The following is a 20,691-nucleotide window of genomic DNA, read 5'->3' on the forward strand; positions in this document are numbered from 1 at the left end:
CTGTCCCTGCCGCTCCATGGCATCCCTCTTCTTTTTGTAGAATTTCCCTTGCAAACTACTTTCAAACTGTCCCCTGGAAATGCAGTTCCTACTCTTTTCTTCTGTTATCTTCCTATGGTGGGAATCATTCTCTAGTCAGCCATCTTGAATCTCTGTAGTTACTGTTACCAATGAGCTTTCTATCTTTCTGTGGTTTCTTCTTACTTGTTAGCATCTTTTAGTTTGAAGAACTCCCCTTACCATTTTCTCGAAGAACAGATATGGTGGTGATAAATTTTTCAACTTTTGTTTGGTAATTAATTTCTCTATCTCTCTTTTATTTCTAAAGGATATGGGTATAGTTTGCTGGGTATAGTTTTCTTGGTTGGCCCTTTTGTTCCTCAAGTGCTGTGAAAATCTCATACTGCTCCCTGCTGACCTATGTGATTTCTGTTGAGAAGTCAGCTGAAGCAAATTGGAATACCCTTATGTGTATTTCTTTTTTATTTTTTATTTATTTTTTAAAGATTTATTTATTTGAGAGTCAGAGTTACACAGAGAGAGATGGAGAGGCAGAGAGAGAGAGAGAGAGAGAGAGAGAGAGAGAGAGAGAGGGAGAGAGAGAGAAGTCTTCCATCCACTGGTTCACTCCCCAGTTGACCATAATGGCCAGAGCTGTGCTGATCTGAAGCCAGGAGCCAGGAGCTTCTTCCGGGTGCAGGGGCCCAAGGACTTAGGCCATCCTCTACTGCTTTCCGATGGTATAGCAGAGAGCTGGATGGGAAGTAGAGCAGCTGGGTCTCAACCTGGCACCCATATGAGATGCCGGCACTGCCGGCGGTGGCTTTACTTGATACACCACAGTGCCAGCTTCTGTGTTATTTTTTTTTTCTTTTGCTGCTTTGAGAATCCTCTCTTTGTCTTTAACTTTTGAGAACTCAGTTATCTAAAATGTCTTGAATAGACTTGTTTGAGTTGAACCTGATATACCCAAATGTTTATATCCTTCTCTAGGCTGGGAATTTTTCCGTTAGTATCTCATTGAATAATCTTTCTACCCTTTTGGCATTCTCAAGTCTTTTTTGAACTCCAGTAATTTAGATATTTGCTTTTTTAATGCTGTACCAAATTTCCTATAAGCTTTCTCCATTTTTCTCTTTAATTTTCTTCTCCCTGACTGCATTTTTAACAGCCTGTCTTTGAGCTTACTAATTCTGTCTTCTGTTTGATTTATTTTTTATTGGTGCTTTTTATTAAATTTTAAATTTTATTTTTTAAATTTACTTGAAAGGCAGAGTTACAGAGAGAGGAGGAGGAGGAGGAGGAGGAGAGAGAGAGAGACAGAGAGACAGACAGACAGAGAGATCTTCTATCTACTGGTTCATTCCCCAAATGGCTACAACAGCTGGGGTTGGGCCAAGCCAAAACCAGGAGCCCAGAGTTCCTTCTGGGTCTCCCACACGAGTGCAGAAAACCAAGCACTTGGGCTGTCCTCTGCTGCCTTTTCCAGGCCACCAGCAGGAAGAAGCTGGATCAGAAGTGGAACAGCCAGGTCTCAAACTGGCTCCCATATGGAATGCTGACATCACGGGATGAGGCTTTATCAGCTATGCCACCACACTGGCCTTATATTTTAAATTTTGATTATTGTACTTTTCAGGTTGGGGGATTCTGTTTGACTTTTTTTACTTTTTTTAAATTTATTTTTATTTTTTTGACAGGCAGAGTTAGACAGTGAGAGAGAGAGAGACAGAAAAAGGTCTTCCTTCCATTGGTTCTCCCCCCCAAGTGGCCGCTACGGCCGGTGTGTTGCAGCTGGTGCACTGCGCCAATCCAAAGCCAGGAACCAGGTGCTTCTCCTGGTCTCCCATGCGGGTGTAGGGCCCAAGCACTTGGGCCATCCTCCACTGCACTCCCGGTTCACAGCAGAGAGCTGGACTGGAAGAGGAGCAACCGGGACAGAACCGGCTCCCTAATCGGGACTAGAACCTGGGGTGCCGGTGCCACAGGTGGAGGATTAGCCTAGTGAGCTGTGGTGCCGGTTTTTAATACATCACTGTTAAGGTTCTCGGATACAGTACCAAGTTGTTTCAAGTTTTCTTGAAGCTTGTTGAATTCCTTAAGTCACCTATTTTCAGTTCTCTTTCTGAAATATCACATATATGAGTTGCCATGTGGTCAGTTACATATGTTCAGTTTTTGGAGCCTTATTCTCTCAGGTGAAGCTGTGGCTTCCTGAGAGTTGATGCTTGTTGGTATATAATGTCTACATGTTCAAGGGGTTTTTCCACTCCTAATTATATAGATAATAACTTCCAGAGAGTCTAAGCAGGCTAGTTAATTTTTTGGGGCCTGTGGTCACGACCTCCACTATTTAATCCCTCCACACTACCCTAAGTCTAGGTTTGTGAAAGTTCACTGCTAGTGTGTTGTCGCTGTATGACCACTAGATGTCACCTTAAGCCCAAGGTTATCTCAGATCTGCACTTGGTGTGTTCTGAATGAACTCTGGGAGTTCCTAAAAAGAGTTGTCTGTCCCTTTCAGCCTCTGGTCAGGTCCCAGGGGGGCCCAGATGCTTTGTCTAGAGTTATCATCCTGTTATCAGATACTGAGGGATTCTGTCTGGGTTTGAGCCTCACTGCAGAGCCCTAACTTGGGGCTAATACAGTGAGCCCACTGTATCATATACGCAAATGTTTATATCCTTCTCTAGGTTGGGAAAAATTCCCAACCTAGAGGAATTTTTCCCTCCGCTTCCAGGCCAGCTCTCTGCTGTGGCCTGGGAGTGCAGTGGAGGATGGCCCAAGTGCTTGGGCCCTGCACCCGCATGGGAGACCAGGAGAAGCACCTGGCTCCTGGCTTCAGATTGGCGCAGTGCACCAGCTGCAACACACCAGCCATAGCGGCCACTTGGGGGGTGAACCAACGGAAGGAAGACCTTTCTCTCTCTCTCTCTCTCTCTCTCACTCTCACTCTCACTGTCTAACTCTGCCTGTCAAAAAATAAAAATAAAATGAGCCCATTGTATTAGCCCTAAGTTCCTATGGAATGAGTTGCTACATACTTACCTTTTTTTCTCCCAAATGGACGATTATATGCTACTATCTACTATTATGCTAAAAGCAGATACTGTGTCTCTCACTAGGTTCTTTAGCTCTTGTGAATGGGTTTGTTACGTGAATTGCTGTTGCAGTTGATGTTTCTGTGGGGATATGATCATTGGAGGGTCTCACTCAGCCACTTCTTATTGTGAGCCCCTCCCCCTGTTATTTTTGAGTGGATAACATAATGTGTTGATGACGGTCTAGATGTTGGGAGACCTTTATTCTTTCTTAGTGAGTTGTGGGCTTTATTTTGGCAAATAGTTCAGTTGTGGTCAAAAGTCTTCTCTCCTCAAACCCTGTTTTTAAGCTCTGTTGTACCTGTCTTCATTTCTGTGCACTTCAGCTTCATAGATAAGGTTTCCACTCTTGATAATCTACCCTGAATAGCTCATGATCCCCCAAAATTCTTCACTTTGCCTGTTCAGAGCCTCGGTGAAGCTCTTTGAACTATTCACCTTTTTTGTTGTTGTTGTTAAAAATTTATTTATTTACTTCAGAGGCAGAGTTATAGACAGAGAAAGGGAGAGAGAGAAATAGGTTTTCCATCCTCTGGTTCACTCCCCTAATGGCTTCGACGGTTGGAGCTGGGTCTGTCTGGAGCCAGGAGCCAGGAGCCAGGAGCCAGGAGCCAGGAGCCAGGAGCCAGGAGCCAGGAGCCAGGAGTTTCTTCTGGGTCTCCCATTCAGGTGCAGGAACCCAAGCACTTGGGCCATCTTCTACTTCCTTGCTAGGCCATCAGCATGGAGCTGGATAGGAAGTGGAGCAGCCGGGACTCAAACAGATGCCCATATAGGATGTCAGTGCTGCAGGCAGATGCTTAACCCACTATGCCATAGTGCTTGCCCCTTGAGCTATTCACCTATGTCTCTCTGGTTAGTCTTTCCCTCCCCCCTCCCTCCCTCCGTTTTGCCTATTCATGTTGAATTTCCCTTTTTTCCATGTCTAGTCTAGTATTCAGCAAACACTCAGGGAAGACCATGTGTAGATTTCTGCAGTTCTACATTGCTGCCTTTTTTTTCCTTTTTTTTTCTTTTTTTCTTTTTTTTTTTTAACTTTTATTTAATGAATATAAATTTCCAAAGTACGGCTTATGGATTACAATGGCTTCCCCCCCATAACGTCCCTCCCACCCGCAATCCTCCCCTTTCCCATTCCCTCTCCCCTTCCATTCACATGAGGATTCATTTTTAATTCTCTTTATATACAGAAGATCAGTTTAGCATACATTAAGTAAAGATTTCAATAGTTTGCTCCTCACACAGAAACATAAAGTGAAAAATAATAGATGATTTTTTAAATGATGATGAAATCAGATCAGACCTATTGTCATGTTTAATCCCAGTGAGAGTCAAGTTGGTAATTGCTAATTTCTTCTTTTTTTTTTTTTAACAGAAGATCAGTTTAGTATACCTTACGTAAAGATTTCAACAGTTTGCACCCCCATAGAAACACAAAGTAAAATATACTGTTTGAGTACTCATTATAGCATTAAGCCTCAATGTACAGCACCTTAAGGACAGAGATCTTACATGAGGAGTAAGTGCACAGTGACTCCTGTTGTTGACTTTACAAATTGACACTCCTGTTTATGGCATCAGTAATCTCCCTATGCAGCAGTCATGAGTTTCCAAGGCTATGGAAGCCCCTTGAGTTCTCCGACTCTTATCTTGTTTAGACAAGGTCATAGTCAAAGTGGAGGTTCTCTCCTCCCTTCAGAGAAAGGTACATTGCTGCCTTTTAAAGGAAACTCTGCTGTAACGCTTCAAGCTGCCTAAACTTTCCTGAATTACTTAAGTCAGGCCGGCTGCTGGGCTCTGTTTGGGTTTTCTCTGATTGTGTCCATATTGTGGAAATCACTTTTGGGGAGATAATACAGGTGATTATTAAACTCACCTTGTTGCCTGCCCCCCCCCCGCCCCGTTTTTTCCCTTGAGGTCACAGTTCTGTGTTGCCTGATATCCAGTGTTTGAAAATAGCTGTTTTTCTATTATAGCCAGTATTCTACTTGTTTACAAAGTGGGAAGTCATATCTGTTACTTGTTATGCCTTCATGGCTAGAAGCCTATTTGTTTTTTTTTTTTTTTAAGCCATAAATACTGATTATACCACTGGCTTGTTACTCCCTATGGAAAGCTATCTGGCTATCATTCTAATGCTAGCACAGCATTTATTAGTGATGCTCTGACTATGATTCGAAAAGGAACTAATATTTTCCTCTGTCGAAAGCTTTTATTTCATATTTTATTGTACTCTGAAAATTTTTAAAAATTTCTTATAGGTAGTTATGATTTACTTTCAAGGCTCACTTGCCAGAATTTTAAAAGCCTTCATTGTGAAAGAGTCCCACGCCATGGCCAAAAAGTACCAAAATTTTATTTGCGTAGATCAACATTCCTCTTCTCACGACAGCATTCAACCATGTCGAAGTTGTTCCGACCTTGGTTATCCAGTTTATGGGATTACTTAGACCTCCTTTTCTGCCTTCTGTCCCTTTTTTCTTTGCTTTTTATTTCCTGTATTTCTGCTTACATCTCTATTAGTAATGAGGTATGCTTGAAGGGTGGAGGAAATGTGAGCACACATGCAAATGCAACTAAGGAATTTGGCTCTTAATAACATTTGGAAGTTGTCAAAAGCAATGTCAAAATTCAGTTTTGGATTTGCATGGCCACTGAAAGTAGAATTATTTTCTTTGAGTGCCTGCTTGTACAGGTATTTAATTGACATTCTTTAATCTGCCACTAATATTGAAATGCAGTAGAAATTTGAGTAATCTTATTGATAGGTTACTATAGTTGAAATATGGGTATGTCAGAGAAGGCACAATGAAGAAATAAGGTGACTTTTTTTTTTTCTGTTGCCAGGAATCATTGGGTTTTGTACTAATTAGCCTTGAAAAATGTGGAGCTATTTGACAGACCAGATGTTTTCGGCATGAGCCGTGTGTCTCATCAGTGAATGTGCCTTGTGTCTGCAGGGAACATTGTTGGATTTTTTTCATTCTATAAACAGTGTTCCAAAATATAACTAAACCCCAAAGTGTGTTTATCTTTTTGGCTTAATTTCTGGCTTTCTATCCATTCTAAAGTTTCTCTCTAGAGGAATTGTGTTTTATTACACATAGCTCTTCCTACCTAATTGTAGTATAAACACCATTCTGTTTATACTAAACCATGTGAATTGTTCCTGTTTTTAGGTCTGTAAAATTTTAATAAAAGCAACTATTTCAGATTTAACTCTATTTATACTTTTATTTCTAAATTTAGGGGGAATATATCTTTTCTCCTTTATTTATTTGGAATAAGATTTTGATTTTTGTAATACATGAGAGAAAACATTAAAGAAAAAAAGTAAAAGCAGTTTCTAGTCTTTAGTGTTTGTGGTACTAACTGTAAGAAGAGCTTAGATATCTCTTGTGATATTCTTTTTATAAGGCCCAAATGCAGTTGTATGTTTTTCTTACTTATAGGAAGAAACTGAGGGTTTTTTTAAAATACTAAATATAACACAGGAAGCATAGAAATTAGGAAATTAAAAGCATAAAGAACAAAATTTTCACTCAGAATATTGCTGTTCAAAGGACAAAAGCAAGATTTTTAACCTTGCTTTTGTATATACTTTACCAGTCATTTTTCTCTGCACTTTTGTGTGTGTATTTAGTCAGTGATTTATTTCATACAGGCATATATATTCATAGTTTATGCAGGTCTGCATATTTATATTTTGAAAGATGTTATGATCATACTTGTAAGATTTATTTATTTTTAATTGATGTACTGTGCCATGCCAGGTTGATGCAAGGAGCACATAGAGCAAGCACCCATTTCATCTCCCTGCTTCAAAATTCCGTTTAGTATTTTGTCCTTTGATAGAGTAGTGTCAAAAATTCAGCTGATAAGAGCAGATACTACACTTGATCTTAGCCTAAAGGCTGAGGAACAAGAAGATCTATTTTTTGAAATGATTTTCATTAAACATTATTGCAAGCATTTTGCTATTTTGTTAGTCTTTTACCTTATGGATATATCATAATGTCTCTAACCATTTCCTTGTTAGTAGACACCTGTTAGTTTTTAAAAATTTGCTAACATAAAAATTCTAAACTCTGTAAAAGAGGTTTATACATATTTTTATACAACTATTTTTTTTGAAAATGCAGTTTTTGCAATAGTTGTGTTGCTAAATATTTCAATGAAGACTGCTATCATTAATAAAGTCTTCTTTTTACCAGCAAGCTGTGAATTCTCATTTATTAAAACTTTAATAATAGTAAATATCTGTTAAGAAATCTTTTGGAGTTTGACAAAATCATGTTTAAAAATTTTTAATGTAAAATTGTTCATATTTATGGAGTTCCATGTAATGCTTCAGTACAGGATACTTTGTGACATTCCCATTCAGAGTAAATTTACTCAAAATTTAACAGTTCCTTATGGCGAAACGTCTAAAATTATTTTAGTTTTTTTTAATGGGGAAACTTACAATATATTAATATTACCTATAGTCACCCTACTGTGAAACAGAATTTTCTGTGAGGCCTTCTACTTAGATCTTCCATATGGGTACCTGTAGCTTCCTTGTCAGTCAGGGATATGTGGAGTGCTTAGGCCCTTTTAGGTGAACCCTCTTCCTCAGTTAAGGATATGCAGAGAATTTGTCAAGTCCTTCTATGGGTGTCTTATTTCTGTGACTTCACTGATGAATTTCTACTTTGTCTTCCAGTCTACTGTTTGCCCTAGCCAGATTGTAACTTTAAGCCAATAGAGCTGAAAGCTTTTCCTATTGTTAGTTTTTTTTTTTTTTAAACTGAGTTTGCTACTTTTATTCACAAAGCTAGTTGAGATTTTTACACTCTGCTCCAAGTTGTTGTGAATAAATACCTCTCTTGTTCTTCTTTGGTCAATTTCCACAGCTGTTTTGGGCAGCTTGACTCTTGACAATGTTTCTTTTTTTGGGTATAAGATATGTCAGGCTCTTCCATCTGCAATTGTGGAAGTCTTAAATGATTTTTTTTATATTAAGATGACCTTCTTTGATTTCCTTTTATTCATGGTGTAATTAATTTCATTGATAGAGATTCCAGGTTTTTAGATTCTTTGGATAAAATTTTTTCAATTATAACTTCCTAGACTCTTAGAAATTATATTACTTTTTAATTGTTTGATATTTTTTCATTGAGTTTTCATTAAAACTTAATTCTGGGATTGTCCTAAGGTGTATTAGAACTAATTTGGGCTAGAAATTTTACCTGAGAAATATAACTGTTACCTTCAAAAAACCTTAGCTGAACTATGTGATGAATCCCTTTTGTAGGCATTATCCTGCACTGAAAACTCTGGAACATCTGGAACATACCTATTTGCCTCAAGTAAGCCACTATCGCTTCTGCAAGGTGATGGTGGACAACATCCCTAAACTTCGAGAAGAAATAAAGGATGTTTCCATGTCTGATCTCAAAGACTTTTTGGAGAGCATCCGCAAACATTCAGACAAAATTGGAGAGACTGCCATGAAGCAAGTAGGTTGTGGGTTTATGATAGGTTTATGATGGTTTTTTAGGTTTTCAGTTACACATGGATTTCTCTTAGCCAAATGTCTTAATTGTTTCTTGTCATTTTAGGGAAGTCCTTCATCTTTATGATTAAAAAATGGTTTATTTTTTAAAATTTTATTAACAGAGTAATGAACTATTGACTACTATATTGTTTTGCTCTGTGCATGTTCAGTTAAGTAGTGATGATTTTTGATTGTTTATATTGGGGATTTTAAGAATTTTTTCCCGTTTTTTGAGTATATCCCTATATATATGATCTGAAGTCCAAGAATGTTCAAACTTCTCCTTCTAGTAATTGACCTAAAATGTGTTGCATGTATCTCTGACTGATTATTTACTATGTAATCAAGAGTCATGTTATTTATGAATATTTTCTAATATTAGCAGGTGTCAATGAAAAAAGCTATTAGGAAGGACTGTGAATTATGATCACAGAAAAATATTTATTCATAGCTTATAAAGACATGTCTTTTATACTTGCTATTTTGAAATTTTAAAAAGCCATTTTTATTTTATTAGAGTCAAAGAGGCAGAGAGAGAAATAGATGGAGAGATCTTTCATCTGCTGCTTCACTTCCTAAAAGCCTACAATAGCCAGTACTGGTGCAGGCTGAAGCCAGTAGTCAGGAACTCAATCTGAGTCTTCCATGAGGGTGAAAGAGACCCAAGTACTTGAGAGCCATCACCTGCTGCTTCTCAGGGTGCACATTAGCAGGTGCTGGATCAGAAGGAGAGATGCTGGGATGCAAACCTTTTGGCACTTCTTGGGACATTGGTGACTTAACTTTTTGCCAATTGTTCATCCCTGAAATTTAAATTATGTTGATTTAAAAAAAATTTCTCAGTAGACTTGATGATGTAGCCTGTAAGAGTGAATAGAACATTTAGTTGTTCATTATAAGCAACAGTATTTGTAGTTCTTACCATTCTGTGAGTAATAAGGAATTATGTTTTGAATAATATTTTAGGGCTCAACTAAATTAGTAATTTTAGTTCAGATGTCTCTTTGGTCTTGCAAAAGAGATTTGTCACTTGGTCCTTTCCAAAGGCAAGGCAACTCCCACTTCTTTGACGTTTTGTCAGTGTTATACTTCACCAAGTTAGACTTTAAAACTTATTGTGGGTAAGTCTGATAGAAATAATCAGATCATGGCATGTTTTAATATGACAAAGAAAGTTAGTCATTAAAGCATATCTTTACATTGTTGAGTGTAAGTTTTGAATATAGAAATTAAGGAATTTTACAAGGTAAATCTTTATGGTAGATGATGAATTTCAGCTGAACTTTCAAAATACAGAAGAGTGTAATACAAAGCCTCTATGAAAGCTGCCTTTTTAAAGGTGATTTTTTTCTCCCTAGGTCTCTGCATGAAGAATAAACTTTATTTCCCTTTTAATGAAAGAGAAATTTATTAAGAATATTGTTACTTTATGTAATGTAAACTTAGCTGGCTTCATCCTTGATTATATGAAGACATTAAGGACCAGGGTTGGGAGGTGACTTGGTTGCTCAAGTTGAAATGACTTGTAAAGGTCAGATCTTGTAGAATTCAGGTCAAGTTGACATGATTTTTTTACTATGTTACTTGATTTGTGTAAACTATTAGCTCTTTATTTTTGTCATATAAAGAAATTTTGTGAATTTAGAACTTTTAATTAACTGATAAATCTTCATTCCTTTATAAAAATTTATCCCAAGAAATAACTCTTAATGCATATATTATTATCCTGTGCTATTACATATATAAGATACTTGAATAAAGATATCTTACATATTTCAAAATCTGTTTTACATAGAAAGGGTAATTATGAGAGTAACTGCTACAAACTTTGTGCGTAGTGGGTTTATTCAATAAGTATTTATTAGAGTTAATGGATTTTGGAAAATAGGGAGTGGAATTGGTTTACTTCTCATTTATGTCAAGCCCCAAATCATGTTTTTGATTTGTAATCTTTTTTCTGTATTGATGACTTAGGGACATAGAATCTTTCCATTGTTTGGCTCTGCCATCTTTAATATTGCTTTCAGTATTGCTGTGGGAGAGGAAAGACTGAAGAGTGTGTGGGAGAGTTTTTAAGTGCTAAGCATGGATGCCTTACATTGTTACTTCTCCCCATATTCCATTGGTACTTGATTATATAGTGGAACTTATATGACTGTACCTACCAATTACTTTAGTCTGGGAAATGCAATCTCATTCTGTCTCTAAGAGGAGGAGAATGCAAGTTTGGTGAATAGTAGCTATTCTCTGGCACCCTCTAGTCATCAAACATCTTGACTCTGGGATGGGCATTGTGGTGTAATGGGTTAAGCTGCCTCTGGGGATGTCTGCATCTTGTTTTGGACTGCTGGTTTGAGTCCCAGATGGAGTTCCTGGCTTTGGGTTTTGGCCTGACTCAGTGATGGTTGTTGCTACCTGTTGGAAAGTGAACCAATGAATGGATGCGCTCGCTCGCTCTCTCTTTCTCTCTCTCTCTCTCTTTCAAATAAATAAATATTTAAAATAAAAGGAAAACCAAAGCCATCTGCACTCCATCTCCTGTGTGTAGAAGATACTCGCCCCTTCTGAAGGAAGAAAGCCCAATGACTCATGAAGATGCTGTTTCTGTCTCAAAGTCTAGTATCTTTCAGGGATGCTCAATCTTCTCTTTATGAGATCCAAAAGTGATTTTTCATATAGTGGTGATCAGCTAATTAAACTTACAAGTTATCTGCACCTGTGTTCCTTCCTATCCCCAATATGCAATGGAGGAAATTAGAATAGAATAATTACAAGAAATATTTAGAAAAGGGAAGAATGGCAGACAAACAGTATTTCCTGATCCAAAGCAAATCATGTAATCCCCTTGGGCAGGCATTGGAAAGTCCTTCTGCCTGCTGGTAAGTATTCTGGAAATACTTTAATACTTTTTTTTTTTTTTTTTTGGCCGTTGTTATGAGCTCCTAGATGTACATTGGTTTTTTTCTTTGTTTATTTTTTTTCTATATACATTTCTGAAGTGGATGTTGGGGAGAATATGTTTCTTGGAAGACATATTTCTGTTTTTCTTTCTCTGTCTATACCTGCAACTACATCTACATTTACATCTCTGCCTATATTTATGTCTCCCACTGCCTGATTTTAAGCTGTAAAATTTGTCTAAATTTGTTACACAGCAAAATGACTAATATACTCTATCTCTTTGGCTTCAAATAGAATATGTTATACATTTATTTTTTAAATAGAATAAGTCATACATTTATACTTTGCCTCTAGAGCCAGGAAACAGTGATTGGATTGGTTTCTATAGCTAAAAATTTCTCTGTCATCTTTCTTGCAATATGCCTTGAAAGTGTAGAAAAAGAAGGAAATGTACAAGTGTGAAAACTAGGATAGAGAAGGTCAGTTACTTAGCAGAATCTGAGGAGCACCTTTAAAACTGTCCATTTTCCTGTATATTGCTGCGCTGAATTTTAACTGAAGAGGTAATGTTTTTATTTTCAAAGAACTTTTTATGGTTTCATATTGAATTTTTGTTGTTTGTACCAAGCTATTAGATTGAAAGAATTTAGTGGACTCATACTTGGGTTTTGCCATGGGAAGCAGGGCTCTCTTTAAAGCAAGTAGAAAAATCCTCCATTTGATTACCAGTCATTTTAGCTTGAAGTGCCTGTTAAAGAAGTGCGTGATTTTTTTTTTTTTTTTTTTTTTTTTTTTTTTTTTTTTTTTTTTTTTTTTGCTAGCTGTCTACTGTTTTCTACATTTCCTTCTGAGATAGATTTCTGGAATTTACTTGTTATGGAAGTGATTTATGCAGGAGGGAAGTTCTGTATTTCTAATTTGCCTTAGGCTTTTTGGGACTAAAAACCAGTTGTAATATAAACATTCTTGGTTGGGTTGATTTCTATGTGAGGACCTTTAACAAAGGCTTTATTTACTTTTTTTTTTTTTAAGATTTAAAAAAAAAATTTATTTGAAAGGCAGAGTTATAGAGAGGTAGAGGCAGAGGGAGAGGTTTTCTATCTGCTGGTTCACTCTCCAAATGGCTGCAACAGCTGATCTAAAACCAGGAGCCAGGAGCTTCTTCTGGGTCTCCATGCTGGTGCAGGGGCTGAAGCACTTGGGTCATCTTCTGCTTTCCCAGGCTGTAACAGAGAGCTGGATGGGAATTGGAGCAGCTGGGTCTTGAACCGATGCCCATATGGGATGCCAGCATAGTAGGCGGCGGCTTTACCCGCTACACCACCTACTACACCACTGCCCCTTTATTTACTTTTAACATTTGAATTTGACGGGCTGGCACTGTGGCTAACAGGTAAAGCTGCTGCCTGCAGTGCCAGCATCCCATATGGGCTCCAGTTCAAGTCTCGGCTGCTCCACTTCGATCCAACTCTCTGCTATGACCTGGGAAAGATGGCTGAAGTCCTTGGGCCCCTGCACCCACGTGGGAGACCCAGAAGATGATCCTGGCTCCTGGCTCCAGATCAGCGCAGCTCCAGCTGTTGCGGCCAACTGGGGAATGAACCAGCAGATGGAAGACATCCCCTCTCCTCCCGTGTAACTCTGACTTTCAAGTAAATAATAAACTAAATCTTAAAAAAAAAGAAATTTGAACTTGACTTTCTCAACCACTGTGGATCATATAGCTGATGTTAAGGAAAGGAACTGGTTGTCTATAAGTGTAATTGAAGACTTATGCACTCTTTAAAGAGATTGATACTTGGGTAAACCTTGCTGTCATCATGATTCTCTCAACCCTTGCCTTTATTTGGTCTTGACTAGAGGAAAATATACTCTGATTGATTGTGTAGAACACCTTTTGACTTAGATCCGACTGGATACTACTGACTGAGTTCATACAGACATGTAATGGCTTCTGGGTAAAAGGAGTATTGCTATTGAAACCTCTTGTATGGTAGATGCTATGCAAAACATCCACAGAATGTGGCCTTTAGAGTTCAAGAAGTTGATCTGGTATTCCTGGATTTACTTTGTCCTTTTTTTCTGGATTTTGGTATTTATATATTTGTACTATTTCTTGATTTTTGTTCATTGGTCTATACAAGGACATTATAATGGGGGGATATGAAGGCTGTTTTGTAGAGATTCTGGATATAGGCATGAATCAGAATGGCTTATAGTAAATCATAACATTTCAGAAAAGAATCTAAAGAAGATAGTAGGGATTTAGTGTTAGTTTACTTTTAAGTAATATGCATGTTAGTTAACAAAATAGACTTTGGAGTCTGGCTTAGATTCCTAGTTAGCCATGTGCTAACTGTCACAGTGAGTAAGTTACCAGACATCACATTAAGTCAATGCATCAACTACAAAACTGAAAACTTTAGCCTTCTTTTCATAGATAAGAAAACAAATTTAGGGAAATAAGTATTTAACATAGTCCCAGCCTTCAAATAAATTTTAAATTAAAAATAACCAGATGTATCCTAGGTGAATGGTGAGAATGAATGGAGTGAAAGTGTTGCAAAGATGATAAAGAAGTTAAACCTGATGTATTGAAATATATCTTTATTCCTACAATTTGACTTATGGCAGTTTTCAGCCTTGAATTAGATTTAATTTTTAAATAATTTTTCTTCTTACCTTAAAATTATTTCTATTACATATGCTTCTAAAGTATTTTGAACTTGATTTCAGTTAAAAAACATGTATCTGTTAGTTGACCATTAAGTTTAAGATATTAATGTCTCTTGATATTGAGATGGAATGGCAAAAGAGAAATCCTGTATTCATTAAACCTAATTTAAGGGCAGTAGGATTGTTTTTTAGCTTTCTGTACTTCAGGGTAGAAATGAAACCATGATGTGTGTATGTTTCTATATATATATATGCATTGTATATGTGTAATGCATATATAAGGTTTATTTGACTAAGTGAAACCTGTAAACTTAATAGCAGAACCTTTCCTTCCTATTAAACTTGAAGAAGAAATAGTCATATGGAGTCTCAGTATAGTATGTAAACATGGCTTTATGTTGTGCTTACCTCAAAATCGATCATAGTTGGAGGAGGCATTTAGCCTAATGGTTAAGACTCTTGCATCCCAGATTGGTGTGCCTGAGTTTAATGTCCAGTTTCAGCATCCAATTCCAACTTTCCACCCCTGCGGAGAGGCAGCAGTGATGGATCAATAATTGGGTTCCTGACATTCACTTTAGAGACCTGGATTGTGTTTCCAGATCCTGGTTTTGGCCCTGGCTTAGCCATGGCTGTTGCAGGCATATGGAGAGTGAACTATCAGATGAGAGCTCTCTCTTTCTGTCTGTTTCTCAAAAAAAAAACTATTAAAAAAAACTATTAGCTTAGAAAATTTAGAGAAATGGCAGTTAATTACAATACTCACACCAGCTGAAATATACAAAGATACTTCAGAAAGTTTATGGAAAAATGGAATTTATTTTGGGATTGAAAAACTTTAAAGAAAAGATTTATTTATTTGAAAGGCAAAATGAGAGAGAGAGAATTGATTCTGTTGGTTCATTGTCCAAATGCTTGCAACAACCAGGTCTTGGCCCAGCTGAAGGCAGGAGCCAGGAACTCCATCTGGGTCTTCCTCACAGGTAGCAGGGGCCCAGGTACTTGAAACATCTTCCATTGTCTTCCCAGGTGCATTAGCAGGGAGTTGGATTGGAAGCACAGAAGCAAGGACTCAAAGTAGTACTCCCAAAAGGGATGCTGGTTTTACAAGTGGTAGGTTAACCTGATGTGCCATTACACTGGCCACGTATTTTGGTGCCAAAAAACATTCAAATTCATGTGTAGTGTTTTAAAATACACATTGAAGATCCCTTGTATACATATGTATTTCAGTTATTTTGAGGTTAAATTCTTTAGATACTAATTCTTTTAACTGGGCCTTGGCTTATTATACTAAAGAGCAATAGTGCTTAAAATGATATGGATACAAGAAAAAAACTAACTTATGAATGGAACTGAATGAAATGCATATATTGAATGTGAATATTCAATTTAACTCAATTCAGTTGAATTAAATGGACACATTTAATTATTTAATATATATTTATTAAGTGGTAAAGTTGGTGTCCTGCAAGAAGCAGAGACATACGCATGAATTAACATCACACTATAGGGGCTGGCACTGTGGTGCAGTGGGTTAATCCTCCATCTTTGGCGCTGGCATCCCATATGGGCACTGGTTCTGGTCCTGGCTGCTCCTCTTCTGATCCTACTCTCTGCTATAGCCTAGGAAAGCAGAAGAAGATGGCTGAAGTCCTTGGGCCCCTGCACCCTCGTGGGAGACCTGGAAAAAGCTCCTGGCTTTGGATCAGCACAGCTCTGGTTGTTATGGCCATTTGGGAAGTGAACCAGTAGATGGAAGACCTCTCTCTCTGTCTCTCCCTCTCATTGTCTATAACTCTACCTTCAAATAAATAAATAAAATATTTTTTAAAAATCACACTATATGTGTGCAAAATTAACTTTCTGATAGTAAACCTTACAAGGGAAAGGTCAACACAGTGCATCTCTCCCTGTCCTCCTGTGGGGAGATCTGATGGGTTCAGCTTTGCTGTAAAAAAGTGGGACAGGTCTCAGGATAGGAACTGTGCTCTGCTATATTGTTTACAGGCAAGTTGGGAAAAGGGGAAAGAGCATCCAATCAATTAAGTGCTAAAGACTTGGCTAGGGGATTCTCATATCAGTTCTACTTGAATCAGCTGAAGAGACCTGGTTTTCTTCAAATGGGACTAGCTCAGTCTTCTTGAGTCAGCTACTTGCTAAACTATGAGAATGGAGAAGATAGAGAGCCACAAAGGCTCTCCAAGGTAACATCTGATGTCAGTGGGGAAATCGTTTAATGTGATTATTACTTTTTATACCTATGTTCCCAACCAGTCTGTGGTCTTGCTAAGGATAAAAATGTGGCTTTAATTTTTCTGTCCCTAGCACCTTACCAGCACAGTAACTGATGACAGTAGAGAGTTAATAAGTCAATTAGTGATGATGTTCCATATGTATTTAACTAAGTTTAATATTCCTACACCTTAGTATTTTTCAGGAAAAGCAACCATTTTTATACAATAAGGTATATGCTCTTAGTCTTCAGTTACATTCTTAAGTATATGAAAAATATTTAAAAGTGTTCTCTGAATGGATTTTGATCCTTTCCGAAAGTATTGTGGAGGTGCTAAAGTGATCAAATTGACTTCTTCAGGGATGGTAGACTGGACCCCTGAATTCTCTAAATTCATAAGAATTACATGCAAGGGTTTTTTTTTTTTTTAATGTAAAACTATGAATTCCCATACATAAAGTCTTCAGGAGAGCAGATGATAGCAATGATTTTTTTGGAAGCTGGAAAGTAGAAAGACATGTGGTTATCCTAGCATACACACAAAAACTCAGTGAAAAACCAGGAGTAGGAACCAACAATTGAAATTAGGCCTCGAAAAAAACTGAGAACAACTCATGTTGTCAGGTTTTACAGAACAACTCATGTTGTCAGGTTTTACAGAACCGCCAAGGCTTAAAAAAGTGATGGAATCAGATTCCTCTGGAAAAGGGGATGAAACTGATATCTGTCTTGAAATAAGATCTTGAAAGTAAGATTTCAGAAACAGCTGGAGAATCTGATTCCTTCCTTAGCTTTTTCTCAGCAACCAACTTCTCCATCTTAGCCTTCAGAAGACTTAGAGGACAGTAGACACAAGTTGAGAGAAAGGGCACCATATTGAAAACCGTGAAGTTTTATATACTAAATGTTGGCATACGTCCTCTTCCTCTTTTAGCTCTCTGTCCTGATTTGGTTCCCAGAACTCTAATATCCAGGCTGGTGCTCTTCATGTGTAATAGTGAAAGATAATCTGAGTGATTTGATAAGCCCAAGAGAAAATTTCTTAAGATATATCCACAGCGTAGTCTCTAACAAAATGTACAAGTCAGATCACTTTGAAGTCTATGGTTGACTAGAGTGATGAACATGCACAGAACTTTCAATCAACTTTATAATCTCCCACTTTGAAATATGAGCTGATAGCCGAGTATCACCAGACATACATTTGGGAAAAGTCTGTACCATGAGGTCAGAACAAACAAATGTGAAGAAGCATCCTGGAGAAAATGGAGACTATGCAAGAAAAGAGAAACCTAAGGGGCAAAATGAAATAATCTATCATCAATAGTGTTAGAAAAAAAATAGTGAAAAAAAAGCTGAGAATGCTATGTAAAAGAAGATACAGAGAACAAGAAGAATGGTTAGAAGTCACGATAGCAGAAGCTATTTGAAGGAGAGTTTGGCAGAAAAAATTGAGAAAATTTTCTGGAGAGAATAGTAAACTGATGAAGAGTTGGAACATGGGAAACAGGAAAGATGAAAGAATATTAGGTGATCAGTCTAGCTGATCCAGCGTATTAGGCATTCTAGAAAAAGAGATCATATAAAATAAAGGGCAGGAAATCATAAAAATAATGTGGGAAAGTTTTCAAGAAGTCTTTTTTTAAAATTAATTTTTGTTCATTTTCATTGCATTTGAAAGGCAGAGAGAGAGAGAAAGAGAGAGAGAGAGAAATAGGGGTATAGATATCTTCTACCTACTGATTAAACAACCTGGTCCACACACCTGCAATAGTGGGGCCTGCACCCAAGGCTTGGAGAATGGAACCCAATCCAGGTCTCCCATGTGGATGATAGGGACTAAGTACTTGAGTCTCATCATATGCTGCTTCCCTGGGTTTACATTGATAGGAAGCTCTATCAGAAGTGGAGGAGCTTGAACTGAAACCAAGCACTCTGGTATGGAATGCAGTGTCCCAAGTAGTAGTCTAACTACTGTGGCCAGTGCTTGCCCAACATTTTGCAGAATTCTAAGACATGAATTTCCAAATTAAGAGACCCACCAAGTTCCCAACAAAAGGATGAAGACAGACTTATTAAAGGCATACTGTAAAATTTAAATAGAGAACACAAAGAAAATCCTAAACCCTACAGAGAAGAAAACAGGTCACACAAAAATGTTATGGAGTCAAAATGGTTTTGAACTTCACAACAGCAGTACAGGAAGCTAGATTTAAATGGAGCTTTGTCTTTAAAGTTCTGATGGGGAAAGTGATTACTCATCTATGTTTCCATATCTAGCTATGATACCCAGCAAGTGTGGAGGTAGAATAAAAACGTTTTCAATATTGAAAGGCCTCAAAAATTTACCTCCCATGTATCAAAGCTGGGCTAGGGGAGAGATTAAAGGACATAAATAGTCCAATAGAGAAGAGATGCAAGTGGAACCCTAAGGCGATGGTTATGGAGGTCGTTGCTTGACACTGGAATAAGTGGCAGAAAGGGCAGCCAGCATAGCCTGGGGCATTTGAGAAAGTTGAAAGGACATATTCTTTTTTTTTTTTTTAAAGTAAAAATTTATTTATTTGAAAGGCAGAGTTGGAAAAGGGAGTGGAAGATACTGATCTTCTATCCACTGGTTTACTCTGAAGTAGCCACAGTGGAAGGGGCTGAGTCCAGGAGAAACCAGGAGTCTGGGACTCCATATGATTTTTCACAGGGGTGGCAGGTGCCCAAGCACTTTGGACATTCTGTGCTGCTTTCCCAGGTGCATTAGCAGGGAGCTGGATCCCAAGTGGAACAGTTGGAACTTGAACTGCTGCTGATAGGATTGCTGACATGTCAGGCAGCAGCATAACTGACTTTTCCGTAGTGCCTACCCAAAAAGAGATATTTTTGAGACGATGAAAGTGATAGTACTGAGTGTGTTTGTGAGGAAATTCAGATAGCTGGGGAGAGTGTCTTAACAAAGTAATGCTAAATACACAGAAAACGAAGCAAACATAAAGTTAAGAAAATTATTAACTCCGGAAAGCACAAGGTTGTGTAAGAAAGGAAAAGTTATCATATAGCCTACATGGTTTGGCTGTGAGTTACAATTATATACTTATAATAAATTAATTTAATCTATTAATTTATCTATGTTTTGGAAGAAGAGGTGAATGGGCACTGTCTTCAGATATGTGGTGCTGCTGGATTATATATGTAAAAGAGAGTTAAATCTTCATCTTTTACAGTAGAAAATCAACATAGAATTCTTAAAACTAAATAAGCGATGGGGCTGGTATTGTGGCATAATGGGTTAAGCTACCACCTACAATACCGGCATCCCATGTGGGTATTGGTTTAAGTCACAGCTCCCTGGTAATGCAACTGGGAAAGTGGCAAAGGATGGCCCAAGTGCTTGGGCCCTTGCGCCCACATGAAAGACCTAGAAGAAGCTCCTGGCTTCAGCCTGGCCCAGCCCTGGCCATTGTGGCCATTTGGGGAGTGAACCAGTAGATCTCTATTTCTCCCTCTCTCTCTCTAACTCTACCTTTCAAATAAATAAAATAAATAAATAAAAAAAAAAACACTACATAAGCGAACACAAAACAAAACCAAACCTCACACTAGCCAAAACATAGAAACAACTCAAATACCTAGTGACATATGAGTGGATAAATAAAATACACTGTCTACATACAATGAAATATTCTTTAGCCTTAAGAAGGAAGGAAATTTTGATATATACTACAACGTGGATGAACCTTAGAGGCATTATGCAAAGTAAACTAACAAGACACAAAAGGAGAAATATTATATGAGTCTACTTCTTGTATGAGGTTCTTAAAATGGTCAAATTCATGGAGACACAAAGTAGGGTGATGTTTCCTGAGGGATGGCAGATAGTGACTTACTGTTTGATTGTTAAAGAATTTCACTTGGAGATGAAACAGTTCTGTAGATGCACAGTGGTAATAATTGTTGTATAACAATGTGAATGTACGTATTGCTACAGGACTGCACACTTAAAATTGATGAATATGATAAATTTTATATCATGTGTTTTTTATCACAATAATAAAACTACAAAAACAAGCAGTAGCACATAGCATTTTATAGGGAGATAGGTAAACATCAAAAGAATGACTGCCTCTGGTGATTAGTATTTGGGAGGAAAAATATGATGGGGGAAATTATTTCTCATAATAAGACCCTATAGAATTATTGGACTATGTGTAACTGAACTGTGCATAGATTTGCATCTAAAATTTAGA

The 20,691-nt window shown here is 37.6% G+C and overlaps 1 protein-coding gene and 1 pseudogene across 5 annotated transcripts in view; one reads left to right on the forward strand and one right to left on the reverse strand.

Moving 5' to 3' along the window:
* EXOC6B (exocyst complex component 6B) overlaps positions 1–20,691 on the forward strand; it is a 738,880-nt gene that overhangs the window by 175,574 nt on the left and 542,615 nt on the right. For all 5 annotated transcript variants that reach the window (XM_051842763.2, XM_070068946.1, XM_002709766.5 and 2 more), the window contains one exon: positions 8,398–8,602. In XM_051842763.2, the coding sequence (XP_051698723.1) occupies positions 8,398–8,602 (205 nt within the window). The remainder of the gene's footprint in view (positions 1–8,397; positions 8,603–20,691) is intronic.
* LOC127490481 (U2 spliceosomal RNA) lies at positions 6,856–7,027 on the reverse strand (annotated as a pseudogene).

Source organism: Oryctolagus cuniculus, chromosome 2 (genome assembly GCF_964237555.1).
Source record: "Oryctolagus cuniculus chromosome 2, mOryCun1.1, whole genome shotgun sequence".
Classification (NCBI taxonomy): domain Eukaryota; kingdom Metazoa; phylum Chordata; class Mammalia; order Lagomorpha; family Leporidae; genus Oryctolagus; species Oryctolagus cuniculus.